This window comes from Trifolium pratense, linkage group LG7 (assembly GCF_020283565.1).
Source record: "Trifolium pratense cultivar HEN17-A07 linkage group LG7, ARS_RC_1.1, whole genome shotgun sequence".
Classification (NCBI taxonomy): domain Eukaryota; kingdom Viridiplantae; phylum Streptophyta; class Magnoliopsida; order Fabales; family Fabaceae; genus Trifolium; species Trifolium pratense.
In genome coordinates this window covers 57,269,373-57,285,459 of record NC_060065.1, presented here as the reverse complement: position 1 = coordinate 57,285,459, position 16,087 = coordinate 57,269,373, and the positions used below count along the sequence as shown (strand labels likewise).

General features: G+C 30.7%; 2 protein-coding genes across 3 annotated transcripts; both read right to left on the bottom strand.

Annotated features, from left to right (window-relative positions):
- Nucleotides 1–861: 861 nt before the first annotated feature.
- LOC123896693 (WAT1-related protein At1g25270-like) lies at nt 862–5,061 on the bottom strand. The gene is made up of 7 exons (XM_045947052.1): nt 4,868–5,061; nt 4,208–4,270; nt 3,903–4,019; nt 2,354–2,591; nt 2,079–2,240; nt 1,743–1,894; nt 862–1,045 (listed from the first exon to the last, which is right to left on the bottom strand). The coding sequence occupies exons 1-7, from the start codon at nt 5,059–5,061 to the stop codon at nt 862–864; spliced, it is 1,110 nt and encodes a 369-aa protein (XP_045803008.1).
- Nucleotides 5,062–7,649: 2,588 nt separating this feature from the next.
- Nucleotides 7,650–12,384, bottom strand: LOC123897164. 2 transcript variants are annotated; one of them, XM_045947688.1, is made up of 6 exons: nt 12,192–12,384; nt 10,707–11,831; nt 9,521–10,094; nt 9,203–9,425; nt 8,502–8,558; nt 7,650–8,110 (listed from the first exon to the last, which is right to left on the bottom strand). In XM_045947688.1, the coding sequence occupies exons 2-6, from the start codon at nt 11,734–11,736 to the stop codon at nt 7,862–7,864; spliced, it is 2,133 nt and encodes a 710-aa protein (XP_045803644.1). In that variant the 5' UTR covers nt 11,737–11,831; nt 12,192–12,384; the 3' UTR covers nt 7,650–7,861. The 2 variants fall into 2 exon arrangements, with proteins under 2 accessions (XP_045803644.1, XP_045803645.1); XM_045947689.1 differs by having other exon boundaries at nt 12,187–12,358.
- Between the last annotated feature and the right edge of the window lie 3,703 nt (nt 12,385–16,087).

Genomic DNA, 16,087 nt, shown 5'->3' with positions numbered 1-16,087 from the left:
CTTCCTAACTAACGAATCTCAAGTTTTTGTACAAAGGCATGTGACAAAACACACTAAATTATATATAATTTAAAAATATTTGATTATTTTTTATTTATTTTTCTACTCTCATGGGCTGGACTTCCATCACTTTCCATATTGCAATCTCAATATCTTACTCTTTATTTTTCTTTAGGAGCTTCTACGGTACATCGGAATAATTCGAATGTACCGATACATTAAGTCGTTAAATTTATAAATTAATGATTATTTTTATGAATTAAGCTGATTATTGTATTTTAGAGATAATAATATTACACGAAAAATCACAATTTCACTGTTTATAAGCAATTCACTAATTTTTTAAAATTTTTGATCAAAAAATACAATATTGACTAATATAAGGAATAAAAATTTAAAAAATATCAAATTTTATATTTTTGACAATTTCGATAAATAATATTTGGTTATTATAATGTTTTTAATGATAGAAAAAATTATTTATTTTAAAAAAAATTCATTTACCTATCATTTTAATAACCTGATGTACCGATACATTAAAAATTATCAAATGTACCATAGAATTTCCCTTTTTTCTTTTTCTCACAAAATCAACATTTTCTTGGGGAATCTAGTTCATCCTAACCTTTACCGTCTCAAGTCTCAACTACTTGTCCTGGTGTGTCAAAAAATTAAATCCTCAAATTTGACATAAGCTTACAAAAGAATGGTATTCAAATTGTCATAGTGTCTATCTATGATAAAAAAATAAACAAAATTTTAATATCTATTAATACATAAGGGTTGATAGGAGAGGGAAAATGAGAATGAAATGAAAATTGTAAGTCTTAGACAACATATGATAAGATCTATAGAGTTTCACTATCTAACAGCTACAACAATTTCAACACTTTTATCATCTTCAAGCTTTGTAGTAATTATCTTCGATGGTTGATCCTCCACCAAGTCCGTTGTTTGCTTTTGCTCTATAGTTTTCTTCAATTCTCTACCTTTACCCCACAAGACAAAGTATAGCCCGATCACAATTATCAATGATCCTATTACACTGTAATTTAGAAGAAAAAGTTTTAGATAAATAACAATGATAAAGAAAAAGTTTGAAACTTTCCAAATGAAACATTAACATAATTTAAATATAAAATTGTCAGACTCGATATATGATTTAAAGATTGACTAATTTTAGTAACACCAATTTTATTGTCCACCAACGAGAGTCCTTTTAAAGTTATAGTTTTGCTCTATATAGACTGACCTAACTTAAAAAGTGACACAAAGAAATTTAAACTTGAGATCGTAAGAGGAGTACACTTTATAGTTCAAAGGCTTAAAATTTTATTTAACCTTAATTCTAATTGTAACATGATCAATTGACACCATAATGTTAAACTTAAAATTATGGAACCTCTGATAACTAGATGTTCTCCGCCTTATAAAAAAACTAGATACATTAAAATGAACTCATTTGATGAATATTCATAAGATATTCATATTTGATGTATCCCATTGTTACAGGAAGGTTCCGAATAGTGTTCGAGAAGAGCGACCGCATATGACATTAAAATTTTAGGGGCACCAGATTTTTTGTATACTTAGTGTATGTATGTATGTGCATGCATGCATTCGTGCGTGCATCTGTGTGTTAAAATAAATAAATAAAATAATTATTATAATTAAATTTTAAAATAGAATTAGTTTAATATATAAGACCTAACAATTTAATAATATTAGTTAAATGTTTGAACCTTCCCAAATAGAGCTTTTCATCTAATAAGAGAGACCCTCCAATGACCACTAGAACAAGGAAGAGGGGGTTGAAAACAGAAGCATAAAGTGGGCCTTTTATGCGCACACACCATGCAATTGAAACCCAAACTATTCCTGAGGCCACAAACCCCTGCAAATACAAAATATACATTAGCCAATCCCAATTTTAATTCTTGAAAATACAGTGTCTGTAATTTGATTTAAAATATTTTAAGAAATTTTAAAATGGTTATTGAAATTGTTTTTTTTTTTTTTTGATAAAATTAGTTCTTTTGAAAATAGATTTAATTTGACACCATAGTGTAATTTGATACCGAAAAAACAACGGTGAAAAGTTTGATATCCCAGCCAATCTTCCATTGATTCCAGTCACCTCTTTCCATACATAAAGCATATATAATTGCTTGAATGGAAGCCATCACTGACATCAAAGCTGCACTTGTGTAATGCCAAGGAAATTTCTCACCCATCTTAGCCTATAATTAAATAATATCACACATAAAATAAAAGTATATGATTAGTACAAGTGAAAATGAGTTAAAATTAGATCTATTGTTTTTGTTTATATGAAATAAAAATTAGGTGTGACCTGAATTATTAACCATATTGAAAATGATAAACAAGTGCCTAAGGCAAGAAAAGAGCCCCAAATATTATGAGAAGACACATTTTGTGGTTGTGTATGTTTCAACAAATTCACATGAGTAGACCATATGTGAATTTCAATACTCTTATAGAATGTGAGAATCATGGCTCCACTAATTCCCATTATAGTGCCAATCACTTTGGCCTTTCCTGTTAATGTTCCAATCTTCAACCTTTCCAATCTAAGAAAATTACAAAACCAAATATAATTAATACAAAAAATTAAAATAAATCATTGTGTGATAGTTGATTAAAGAATTACATTATTTGAACATCAAAATATGATATAAATATCATATGTAACACCGTATATGTTTATTTATGTCTTCTTTTTAACTTTTTTCATGATAACTTACAAATATTTTAAAAATACACACCAAAATAAACTGATACTGTCGAATTATGTGATTAACATGCAAAAGTAGATATATTTTTTGTTATGTGTACTACATGTTTCAACCGTTCAAGTGCACAGGAGGATTTTGGTAGGTATTCGAGAGGAGCGATCGCATAGGGCACCAAAATTTTAATGGCACCAATTTTTATTTTTATTTTGTGTATGTATGTGCAATCGCGTGTCCGTGCGTGCGTGCGTGCTTCCTTGTGTGTTAAAATAAATAAATTATATAATTATTATAACTAAATTTTAAAATAAACTTAGACTCATCTTAATAGTGAAATCTATTTGAAGATTTAAAAGTTATCGGATAAATTCTAACAATTGAATCTATTTGATCTGAACTTTTCGATATGAATATAATCTATAACTTTTCTTTTATATTATTATATATTTATAATTATATGACTTATAAAAATGGAACACCCAAATTATAACTTACACAAGGCACTCAAATTCTCGGGGACGGCCCTCCAAGTACATGCGATATACAATAAGATGCATGAAATCATATGGGTTTTCCTCTATAAATAATGCACTTTCACTTCTGTTAACTATACAAACTCAAATTTTAAGACCATAGAGTGCATTTTTGCCTTATATAATCATTCACTTTGAGAGAGTTAGTATTGTTCAAAACTAAACTTATAAAACTACAATTTCATAAGCAAATGCAATTATGATTGACTTATGACTTATCTAAGAAGCACCAATGTGTCAAAAGATGTAGATATACATCAACCAAAAATTAGATATTTACACATAAAGAGACCTCTTTTTCAAATCAAATACTACTAATGGTAAGCAATGTGTAGTTATTGTAGCCTTATTATTTATCATGTCATGTTAAATTTTACAGTAGTTATAACCTAGGAAGCGCCGACACTCCTTAGATTAGGCGTGTCGGTGTCGGCGTGTCAGTGTCCGTATCGTGTCCGGTGCCCGTGTCTGTGTCCGTGCTTCATAGGTTATAACATGTATCTTCAAATTAACCTTATGTTAAATTGCTATAGCATTAACCTTATCTTCAATGTGTGTGATATATACTATATACTATATACTATATACTATCATATATGAAGGCTTGATTCCTTACCCAAAACATACTGCTAAGATGAAGGTAACAGCAGGAATAAGGTTAAACATGACTGTAGCGTATGTTACACCTGACAATATCACTGCTTCTGCGTACAAATTTTGTTGTAAGCTTGCCCTGATGATGTAATTATATACGTAAATGTTAATTACTATAAGTGTGAAGAATTTGAAGTTTGAACTCTCATCTCTAAAATAATGACTTTGTAGGTATCAACTGAGCTACCCGAGACAAAAAGATAAAAATTTGTTATATTCATAAAATCTTAATTAGTAAAACAAATAAATGATATTGAATCAACTCACCCAAATAATCCGCAAAGAAATGCTTGAACAAGAACTTGTGCTGTGATTTTTGGCTTTTTCTTCCTGTGGAAGCATAAATCAAACATCAATTGTGTTTATTGAATTAAAAAAATAACATATTTGTATATAATTAAAAAAAACAGAAAATACTCTTTGGGTCAAACATGTTCTAGATTACTTCTTTGTTTACCCTGAAAAGCAATTGAGGCATGATGAGTATTATATCATCACACTTTCTAGCCCAATATTGTCATTTGTCAATGCACATTCTAATCGGTTGAAATTCAAATAGACCCGACCGATCAATTCATGTCAACTAATCTAAATTTTGTGTAACTAATTTAATTTTCAACCGGTTAGTGAAAATGTGTGTTGAGTAAAGCATGTTGGTAGTGTAGCTTTTGAATAATAATTTTGTAAAACTCATTTGAATTTCAACTAATCAAATAATAATGAGTTGAGAATAACATATTGCGCATACCGCCAACTCGATGATTGGTCCCACAACGAACCCAAAAGGCCTACTAAATTGTGGTAATATTTTGAAGCGCCTACTCTCTAGAGATAAAACCCTAATTAAAGTGGCTTAAATAGTAAATGATGAAAGAAAAGAAAAAAAGAACATTGTTACACATAGTTATTGAATCAAAAAAGTGATACCTATCAACAAAGTAAGCAAGAGGAACCATGAAAATTGATGCAAAGAGGTAGCGATAAGCCACTAATACACACAAACTCATTCCTTCATTTGCAACTAATTTGTACAATATGGTATTCACAGCATAAGCAATCTGAATCAGCACCATAAGAATTGGAGCCTTGATTCCATCTATTAAATTGAAAATAGATGACATTGTTAAATAATCACAACTACTAATGCAATGCTATCCCTCAAGTGCTTCCAATTGGAACATGTATATATATAGTCAGTGATGGTGGTATTATGAATCCAAGGTTTTTTTTTGTTTTTTTTACTAAATGAATCCAAGGTGTTAAAATGCATGAATCTGGTATTATTTAAATTTTTGTAAAAAAAAATTATTCTATATTAGTCATAATTTTCAAGGGAAAATTAATACTAACAATTTAATTTAGTAACAGTCCTAGTTAACGAATCAGTTTTTTTTACTAAAGTTAAGGAATCAGTTATAATAATAGTATTTTGGAAATTTTATAATTAATCAACTTTTTAAAAATCTATAAAAAATATTATTTTTAATATAAAACTTTATTCTTTTGCTTTCTTAACAATTATTCTAAACACACGTGTAAGTATGACCATTTAAAAATGTTTTTGTAGTGGTCGATAAGAACAATGAAACACACAGAGACATACTTTTTCCCTAAAAAAAAGTACCATTTTTTTTATTCAAAAAATAATAGTATTTTTTGGAAGCACAAAAAGTAATAGTATTTATTAAAACATTATCACGTAATCAAGTACTAATTAATTGAAACGATATATATATATATATATTTTTTGTAAAGAAACAAGAGACCTAGTCAACTATACTATCATTTTCCAAAGCCATAAATTCCTTGTCATAAAAATTATAATTAAAATGTGAAAAATAAAACAACTTTGACCTCTTTCACTTTTGAGTCCCCAAAACTGAAAAACTCAAAACACTTTTCAAAACTTATTACTACATGAAAACTTGTGTATCAAACATGTTTTTTATTTGTTAATTTTTTAAAACTATAAAAGAGTTATAGAGAAGTATTTCATACAGGCACTAAATAATTTCTTTGACCAAACACTAAACATAGTAAATAAGTTTTTTTTCGTATGTTTAAGTTTGCATTAATTAAGGTTTATTTTCGTATATATGTTTAGTTAAGGTTGTAGCATAGTTTTTTCTCGTATGTTTAAGTTTGCATTAATTTAGGAGTAGGTGAAGAATAATGGATTGAAATCATATGTTACATTACAGACATATGCAGCAGCGGACCTAGGGGTGGGCTGAGGTGGGCCGCGTCCCACCCCACCCCCAAAAAATAATTTTTTTTTTATATGTAGGGTATTAATTTAAATGTATTATTAATAATTTTAAGTCACCCGGTATATATATGTACAAATATTAATATAAATATTAATTTAGAGTATATTATTGATGATTATAAGTAATTCGGTACACATATTAGTTCAAGTATTAGTGTAAATGTTAGTTCATAATTAATTGAATTTATAATAATAGATAAAATTAGCAGTTGAACTAGCGTATATAAATATGAAATGACATAAAAAATATGTTTAATTAATATTAAATTTTTCAAGTCCCATATTTTCACATTTGTTGCAATTTTAGTCCTATCTCAATATTTTTTTATTACTTTTTTGCTGTAAAATTAGCGAATTTTAATAGGAAAAAATTGTGAATTTTGGTCTCAAATTTGATATTTCATCTTTAGATTCAATGTTGGAGACAATAAATTACCTTTATAGCCAAAAATCACAATTTTTAGAGTAAAAATATAGTTTGTTGGTACCAAAATAATAACATGTGAAAATAGAAGAGCAAAAAATTCAATTTGAAAATAAATTGACTATTTTTCGGCCCACCCACGATATTTTTTCTAGTTCCGCCACTGGACATATGTATACCATATTCATTGTCTTGTCCATAAGCTGCAACTTGCTCTAATTGCATTTGCTAGAGAAGTTATATCTTCACGATGTTACCAAACAAGTAAATTTATATATCTTAAAATAAAAATTCAACTTTTTTGTAAATAAATGCCATGGTTGAAAGTTACATGATGTTACACTTCAAGAACTCAACATATCCAAAACATAGGAATCTAAAATCCAAAAAATTTCAATGTAAAATTGGTTGGAACAATAAGGTGGATCATGCGATCATGCTTCGGAAGTATTTTACCATCACCACAGGAAGGACCATAGGTAGGAGTCATATTGTCGGGATCTGCAGATACATACATACATATTTTGTTACTGATATTGAAGTTTATTTATTTACTTACGAATTCAACGAGGTTTAATATGATAAGAGAAAAAACATAATGTGAGATCTTCGATCAATGACTAACCGAATACTGGGATTTTATAAGGATCATTCGGAAACTGCCAGCGCTGAGTTCTGCCGACTTCGTAATGAATGGTACTATATATCACCGACGGGTTTGCCTTCAACCATCTCGAACATTTTTGTCAAAAAATCTGGTATTATTTTATTTTTGGTCAACAAAAAAAAATAACAGTAACAGTATTTGTTAAGGAATCAGTTATAAAATTAATACTAACAAGAGTACTTGTTCCGTAAAAAAAAAAAAAGAAAAAAAGAAATGTGAAATGCAAAACAACTTTGACCTCTTTCACCTTTTTAGTCCCCAAAACTGAAAAACTCAAAACACTTTTCAAGACTTATATATGAAAGAGTTATAGAGAAGTATGATAACTTGTAAATACTATAGTAAAAGCTTTAAGGGAAGAAAAAAAACTATTGATTCTATTGTACTATGTTGAGTTAATTGATTTGTTGTACACAAACCAACCATAATGAATCTTGCTTTTCAAGAAATGCATAATAACATTCATTTCCTCTGATAAAAGAAAATAGAGGAGAACTAGCTAGTCATAAATTGGCACAACTATGAGAAAAAGAGAAAGAATGAGAGTATTATTACAAGGGCTTATTTGCTTCTCATGCACCTAACAATAACATCAACAAATTTCTTATACATGTGTTGCTTTAAATACATCCTCTCCACTTTTTTCCTGCCTTCTATCCCCATTTGCTTTCTTGCCAACTGGTTTTTAAGCAAATAAAGAAGATTCTGCGCAAGGACGTCGTTCCCTGCTGAACGTCCGATTGGATGAAGAAGACCTGTAACATTGTTCTCAACTATCTCCTTCGTTCCCCCAGCATCCGTTCCAAGAACCTGCTCCCATGCATAAGATTAGATTAAATGGAACATAACTCTTATCATTCATTCATTCATTCATTTCTACACTCAGGATGGAATGTTTTTGATAACTTGTTTAATCCATAAACATTTATGATAGTATCAAAACATAATTTAATATCATAATCTAGGAGCATTTTTCCTAGTCTTTCTTTTAATTTTAGGCCGGTATAAAAAACATGTGTGTGCTTCTTTGGTAACAATTATCAAAAGGATCAAGGGCTTGTTTCGATTGGATTATTTTAATTTATTTAAGCAATTATATGATAAGCCGTTTATCTAAAAAAGGCCAAAGTCCGACACTTAAAATATGTAATGAATTGCATGAGATAGAGACGAGGGGAAAGCAAACTACTAGCAGTCATACCGGAAGACCAAATGCCATTGCTTCTATAGTCACCCGTCCAAATGTCTCTCCAAGTCCCTGTTCACCATTTTGTTAGTTAGCAACAGCTTCCCACATTGGAGGATATTTATGTAATTAAACTAATAGCTCTAAAAATAAGTATCATCTGGAATTTGTAGTTTCAGCAATTATCTGAAGTTGTAAAATGATGCAATAGTTTTTAACTTTCCAATGGAAAACTAAGCCAAAAATGCCATTCATTACCATTTCCACAAATTCATTGATTACTCAGTAAATCTTATTCGATACTGATAAAGAAGACTAAATAGACTAGATGAGAATTCAAACATCTTTAAGTAACAAAAACTCATCATATAGATGAGAGGGTATTCTAGAAACGGGACAATGTAAGCTTCAATATAAGATGAAGAGATTGCAAATCAGAAAATAAAATAATATATTTCATCTATCTTAAGCTCTCAACAGATAGCACAACATAATAATATTTCCAACATGATGATTGAACAATTTTGTCATTTAAAATATCTTTGCTTTTTTCACCAAAATATATATATCTTTGCTTCGAGCTATATTAACGTCGTCAGGTGCCAACAATATTCATAAATAGATGATAATGAAGCATACTTACATGTATCGATATGAAATTATGAACGCATAAACATTTTACCTACTTTTTTATAAATAATATAAACGCGGCCTACCTGAGAGTTTATGGCATAAACATCTGCAGCAGAGTATAGTGAGGCAACCTGTGTTGTGGATGGAGTCCACAAAACGGATTTCGAAGTGTTTGGATGCTGTTCTAAGAAACTCAGAAGACTTTTAACATAATCCCCTTTGTTACTTTTAGATCCAACAGAACCAATGAGAATTTTGAGAGATTGTTGCATTGTTTCTTTGTTATTAGCCAACAACTGTTTCCTTCTGTAGTTGTCAAAGTTCGCATAATCAGTGCAACGAGTAAAAAATAGAAATCACAAAACTATATGTTATAGAATTTATTTCCAAATTTATGTAACCTGCTTAAAGAATTGCTTGCTACTTTGCCATCCTTCAACAATGGTAACAATTTTCTAATACGACGTTTTCTAGTCATAGTAGACAAGTTTTCCTTTATATTTGATAATTTTTTCATTTTCTTATCATCTTGCAACAGTCCTTGTTCTATTACTGAGCTTGCTGATTCAAGAAGCAAAAGCTGGCCCTTTCCAGGGTTGATGCTACTCAGAGATATCACAAGCATATCATTATCAGTTAATCCCATTTCTTTTCGGACCGATTCTCGCAACAACTGCCTTTTCTCAATCATTTTATCAGTACTAAAAGACGGAGTATTAAGTGTAGAAGAAATGCCGGCTACAAATGCCAGTTCATCATTAACAGACAAAGGAACAATTTCAGGTTGTGATCGCAGTTTTATGTTTTCTTCTTCGCACCATTTTTGCCATTGTTTAGATTGTGATTCAGAAAGAAAAACCAACATCTTTACTCTGTGCAAGACACCCTTTGAACGGTCGAAGTACTCTCTACGGTTTTCCATGAGCCACCAAGCAACTTGGCTCGCACCAGCAGGAAAACGTTCAATATATTTTTCTGGAGACATATAAGAAAACAAAGGTTTTTTTTTATTAAGACATGTAGAAGAACAATACAAATTATACTTGAATAATCTGAATATTATTGTATTGCTATTTTACAATGGACCTATACAACTACAAGAGACATAATTGAATTCCCTCGGTAATAGAAGCAAAGTCACTGACAACTAAACTATCTACGGAAACTATACCAATAATAAAGGAAATAATGAATGATAATTATAATTACAATCGACAGTTATGAATCTACCCCGATATACACCAAGGTTTAGAACTAGATAATGGTAGAAGGTTCCATGAACTAAGTAATATGCATACCTCTATGTAAGACTAAGCAAATTAAATTATTTAACCTTTCCTTTTATGGTTTCAATGAGCAACAACTAACAAGCATATCTTTTTGATTGATAGCTCGAGATCAATTTCAATGTTGGCACCATTAGGTTGAAAAAAGCATTTGTTTGGTCTAAGCTACAAAAAGTAAAGGGCGAAAGAAAAGATTTAAGTGAAAAGCATTTAGTTGTTGAGTTATTAAAAGTTAACTTTCTGTCACTAAAAAAACCACAACCATACATAATGAAATGAAATGTAACCAATCTGTTCATACCAATCCATGAAGCACATACAGCTGAACCAGCAATTACAAGATCGGCCTTCATTGCAGTTTTGAAGCTGAGATCTGCTTTGTCCTCGAGCACCTTGATTCGTCTTCTAGAAAGCTCTGACATCAAACCACCCTTCTTGCTAAGTGCAATAGCTGAAACAGTGGCACCACAGCTCAAAAGTTCTGTTGCCAATTCCAACATTGAGAGTGGAGCTCCGGTCATAGAAAGCTCATGGAATATCAAGATAAATCTTCTGGACCAAACAAGACGTGCAAAGTCCCCCTTCCTATTACATGTCCCGGAACGTTTCTGAGGACTCCATTCCAAAATCCTATCTTCCGTTGAGCCAAATGGTCCAACAAGTAATCCATATGTACTATTTGTTTGAGGTATTTCCGGTTCCGGCTCCTCTATATCATCGTCCTTAACTTCCACTGTTGGTTTCTTCTTACCACGAGCTTTACCTCTCGAAGATCGCCTGCTCTTCTTCTTCTTCTTCGAGCTTGCTTTACCTTTTGGAGGGGAAACACCATCCTCATCATTTTCTTTCTTTGCCAAAGCTACATTTATTGTTCTACCAATCCCCCCTTTATTTCTAACTGTCTCATTATTAACAGATGACGAGTCCTCACTAGCAATCAAATCACGACGAAGACTCGGATCAGCATCTATGCCAGTATTTCTTGGCCCGGTTCCAAAGCCAGAAAATTCCTCTTTCTTATCACTATGTGCCCACCTAGACTGAACAAAAAATCCAAGATAAGCCCATAGGGTAATTAGAAGCAACCACAATAACACACGATTGCTCCTAAACAACACCGAACCACCAAAACCCCTTCCATCTTTTCTCGGCGTACGACTAGTATTTAATCTCCGAAACGAAGGAGAATTACTTCGCGGAGTTGTTCTTCCCGATAATGTTGATTTAAAACTTCCACCTGACCTCAATGAAGAAAGTTTAGCTAAACTAGCTTGAAATTCACCTCTATTGTTGCTACTTTCCTCCATTATTTTCCTTTCTTCAACAATCATGATTCATATATCACTAAAAATCTCTATCCCCTTTTAGTAAAAACATTAATTTCCCCCAAATTCACCAAAAAAATGCTTCAATCTCCAACAGTTTTCTGACATTGAAGAAGAAAGTAAAGTGAGACAAACATAAAAAAAAATGATTAATTTCTATATCAAAATCCACCAAACAATAACTAAATTCAATAAAAAAAACAAACTTTTGCAAGTTAATCCATTTGGGTATTGTTCTTAACATGGAAATTAACTAAATTTGTTTTCTTGTTACTCTTAGAACAGTTTAATCAGTGTTTCAAGATTGTTTCTTTTAGCCATCACAAGAAAGATAATAAAGATTCAAAATTGTAATTTATTGCTAAATAAATATGAAAAGCATTTAATTTAAGCAAGTAATTAGTAAAAGAACATGCAAAGTAGTAAAAAGTACATAGCTCATAAAGAAAGCATTACATTACATTAGATTTGAAGATCTATGGTTGATTCTTGAAATTGAGTTCATCACTTAGTTGAATGCAGCATGAGAGAGAGAGAGAGAGAGAGAGAGAGAGAGAGAGAGAGAGAGAGATGAGTTGACTATGAGACTGAGAGAGAAAGACAGAGTTCTAACTTTGAGAAAAATTGATGAAATGGCACGTGCTTGCTTGGAACGGTGGCATTTAGGGTGCACAAAATGTAAAATTTGTGCACCATGCACAAGTTTCAAAAAGTAAGATGGGAGGTTGGATTTTGCATTTCCATTAAATCTTATCATACACCTCCTACACCTTATAATATACCCTTCTTCTTCTTCACTCTCTTTCTTCTCTCCTCTCTCCTCCCAACAACAAACTTTCCTCTACACGATGGAAGTCACATACTCCTCCACCATCACCACCATCCAATCCGACCCTCCACCACCATTACCTCGTCTCCCACCCTCCATACAAGGTTTTGGTTTTTTTTTTTATAGTTGTTTTGTTTTTCTGGGTTTGAAACATCTTCTTGTGAGTGTTTAAAGACAATCAAAAGTTGTCAAAAAAAAAAAAAAGACAATCAAAAGTTTAAATTTTTAAGAGACTGGTAATTATTTTGCTATTTGGTGCTTGAATTAGTTGTTTATGTTTATTTTTCCCTTTTTTGTTCATGTTTTTGAGGGTATATGATTCTTTGTTAGTGATGTTTTCTGACTTTTTTTGGTTATTAATTTAATTTTGATCCGATACTTATAATTTATCCTATTAATTTTTTCTCTTTTAATTTGTTGTTTGTTGTTGTTGTTTTGATGAATGAGGTTAAAAATGAAAATTTCATTTGATAATCCGACGGAAATGGTCACTGGAAAATCGCCCATGGTGGTGTGCAGTGGCTCTCCAGCGAAGGTGGTTAGAATAGGTGAAGAAGCAGTACAATATAGAGATCTCGCGACGAAGAGCACAAATCCGGTGTTTGTTTTCCTTGAACATGTTCAAGCTGGCCGAAAACGGCCTCTAAGATCAACGGTCTGAAAATTCAAACTACTCCAATCTAAATATAAATTTGTGGGTTCTATAGAGGAGAAAGAGATAATTCAATAGTGGTGGACTGGTGGTGGCCGAAAAGGCTCTCCCAAAATGGAGGTCTTGAGCAAAAAAGAAGGAAGAAAGAGAGTATGTGAATTATCAATCAAGTGTATATGATCCACGGTAAAATCTATACATTTACTCAATCCAATGGTCCACATTAAAATAAATAAACTTGTGCATCATGCACAAATTTAACAATTTGTGCATTCTAAATGCCACCGCTTGGAACACACACGTGTGATGTATTTCAGATTTCTTCTCAAATTCATACTTTCATGCAAGAAAAACTGACTGTACCGTCGGTGGGTCTTAAACTATTGCCCCTCTCAAAATAATTGGCACATTTTACCGCTACACACTTATGAATGTAGAATTTTAATCATGAATATATTTAGTGTGTATTATTAAAAATTATGAAAAATTGATATTTTGATAGTACTTATCGAGACAAATCTAACAAGATCTCATATGTTAATATTTATCTTTATACATTAGTAAAAATATATGGTCAAAGTAGTCAAATTGTGACAATTATTTTGAGAAGGAGGGAGTATTATTCAAACATTCTAACCGTCTGATCAATCTAATGGCTTCTATGTGGGAATAGGTCAGATCGACATACAGGGGCCTATGGTCTAACCTACATAGGCTCAAGTTAGGTCACCCTATTTCTTTAAATAGAGCAGGCCAAGGTTTTTTAAAAGCATATTTAGCTAAAAATGTCAGGCCGCAGACCATTAAAAAAGTCTATTATAATTTGGGACATCAAAAACTGGTTTTCTTTCTTACAATATGAGACATATTGAGTATTATTACAAACTATAATTGAAATATGATGACATATATAGTTAAATTCTTTAAAATATCAATGTTAAATATCAAAAGAAACATTGCTTTATTAGTTCATAAGTATATTTAAAAATAAATATAATTATTTATTTAAATATATTCATGTAATATAAGCTTTTAAATAGGCTAACAACCTACAAGCCAGACTCAGACCTTCGATTTTTTGACAAGTCAGCTCAGACTTGACGAAGTTTAGCTCGGTCTGGCCTATTCCCACATTTATCCCACTCGTCATTATTACTATCTACTCCCTAGTCCAAGTAACTTGTAAGTAGTACTAAGTAGTATTTTGTTTTATCAACAACAACAACAGAGTTGTTATAACCTATACTTACAATGAGTTCAGCAAAACAGTTTAACTAATTTCCACTAATATTTTTGTTGGTCTTTATATTTTACTATTTATTTATGGTATTTAAGTCATTTTATCTATGTTTAAATATAAATTTAAAGTTTTAAATATATAGTTTTTTTAGGTAGTTTAGTGAAGAAAAGTTTCACTTAAAAAGTGAATAAGTAAAATGTCTAAAATTTGAATCAGAGTCATGCTTATCAACGAGTAAAAGTTGATGGACACATGCTTAACTCAATTGACTATGTGACTGTGAGAGAGAAAGACAATGTTCTTCTAACTTTGAGAAAAATTGATGAAATAGCACGTGCTTGCTTGGTACACACACGTGTGATGAATATTTCAGTTTTATTCTCAAATCCATACTACAGTAATATTCAAAAATTCTAACCGTCTGATCAATCCAATGGCTTCTATTGCTCTTTGACCTTTGTCTCACTTATCATTACTAGTATTTATTTACCCCTAATCCAAGTAACTAGTATTTCTTTTATCAATAACGACAACAGAGTTGCTATGACTTTCTCTTTTTGTTTTTGGTCTAGAGTTGCTATAACTTTCTACGAGTTCGGCAAAACAGTTTAAATAATTTCCACTAATATTTATTTATTTATGGTATTTTAGTCATTTTCTCTATGTTTAAATATAAATTTAAAGTAATTTAGTGACTGAAAATTTCACCTTAAAGATGAATAAGTGAAGTGTCCGAAGTTCAAATTTAATTCATGCATACCAACTGAGTTCATGAATATAATATATAGTTTTCCTTTTATGTATGTTCTTAATCATAAGTACATAAAAAGTAATATTTTAAGCTTAAAAAACTATATGTAAACATGGAAGAATAATCCAAAAAGATAAATAAAAAAATTAAAAGTAATTTTGTCTATTTTAATGAGGATTTAATTTGTAGCAAGTAACTAAATAAATAGTAGATTAACTTAACGGATCGAAGTCAGAGACTTTTTGAGATATTTATAAAACTATAAATCCGTTTAAGAGTGTCTTATAGTTTACTTGAATTATGCTAATATTATTTCTTCTAAAAAAAATTAAACATTGACTACTATTAGACTATTAGTAAAGTTTTGAAATTTGTGAATGTTACTATTTTTGTTGAGACTATTGGCAAAAAAATATTAAATGGAGAATATTTTTTCGAGCCTCCGACTTTGCTCCATATTCTCATGACATGACCAGGGGCGTAACTCAGTGCAGTCATGGGATGGGGTAGCCTTGGCTACCCTTTTTTCTATATAACTTAATTATTTTTTTTAATAAGTTTGTACGGAGTACTATCTTTTTACATTTAATTATTCCATTAATGTGGATTTAGCAACCCATTTATGGTAACAAAAATAATAAGGAAGGTAACAAAAACAAAAAAGGACACTCTTTAAAAATCAATAAATATTAACGAGTATAATTTTCTTAAAGTTTGTCAAAAAAAATAAAATAAAGTTACACGGGTGTAACTTAATCATTCCCGTGTGTATATATATATATATATATATATATATATATATATATATATATATATATATATATATATGTGCGTGTGTGTGTGCGCGCGCGCGTGTGTGTATGTATGGAGAATACTCACACATTT

What these genes read in the sequence shown, in the direction of transcription:
- LOC123896693 (XM_045947052.1), bottom strand. Translation starts at nt 5,061, where the DNA reads ATGTCATCTATTTTCAATTTAATAGATGGAATCAAGGCTCCAATTCTT. An exon ending in TTTCTTTGCGGATTATTTGG is followed by an intron (nt 4,020 to 4,207) that starts GTGAGTTGATTC and finishes TTACATCATCAG; the next exon opens with GGCAAGCTTACAACAAAATT. An exon ending in CAATATGGTTAATAATTCAG is followed by an intron (nt 2,241 to 2,353) that starts GTCACACCTAAT and finishes ATTTAATTATAG; the next exon opens with GCTAAGATGGGTGAGAAATT.
- LOC123897164 (XM_045947688.1), bottom strand. Translation starts at nt 11,736, where the DNA reads ATGATTGTTGAAGAAAGGAAAATAATGGAGGAAAGTAGCAACAATAGA. An exon ending in GCAAGCAATTCTTTAAGCAG is followed by an intron (nt 9,426 to 9,520) that starts GTTACATAAATT and finishes TGACAACTACAG; the next exon opens with AAGGAAACAGTTGTTGGCTA. An exon ending in CAATGGCATTTGGTCTTCCG is followed by an intron (nt 8,111 to 8,501) that starts GTATGACTGCTA and finishes GCATGGGAGCAG; the next exon opens with GTTCTTGGAACGGATGCTGG.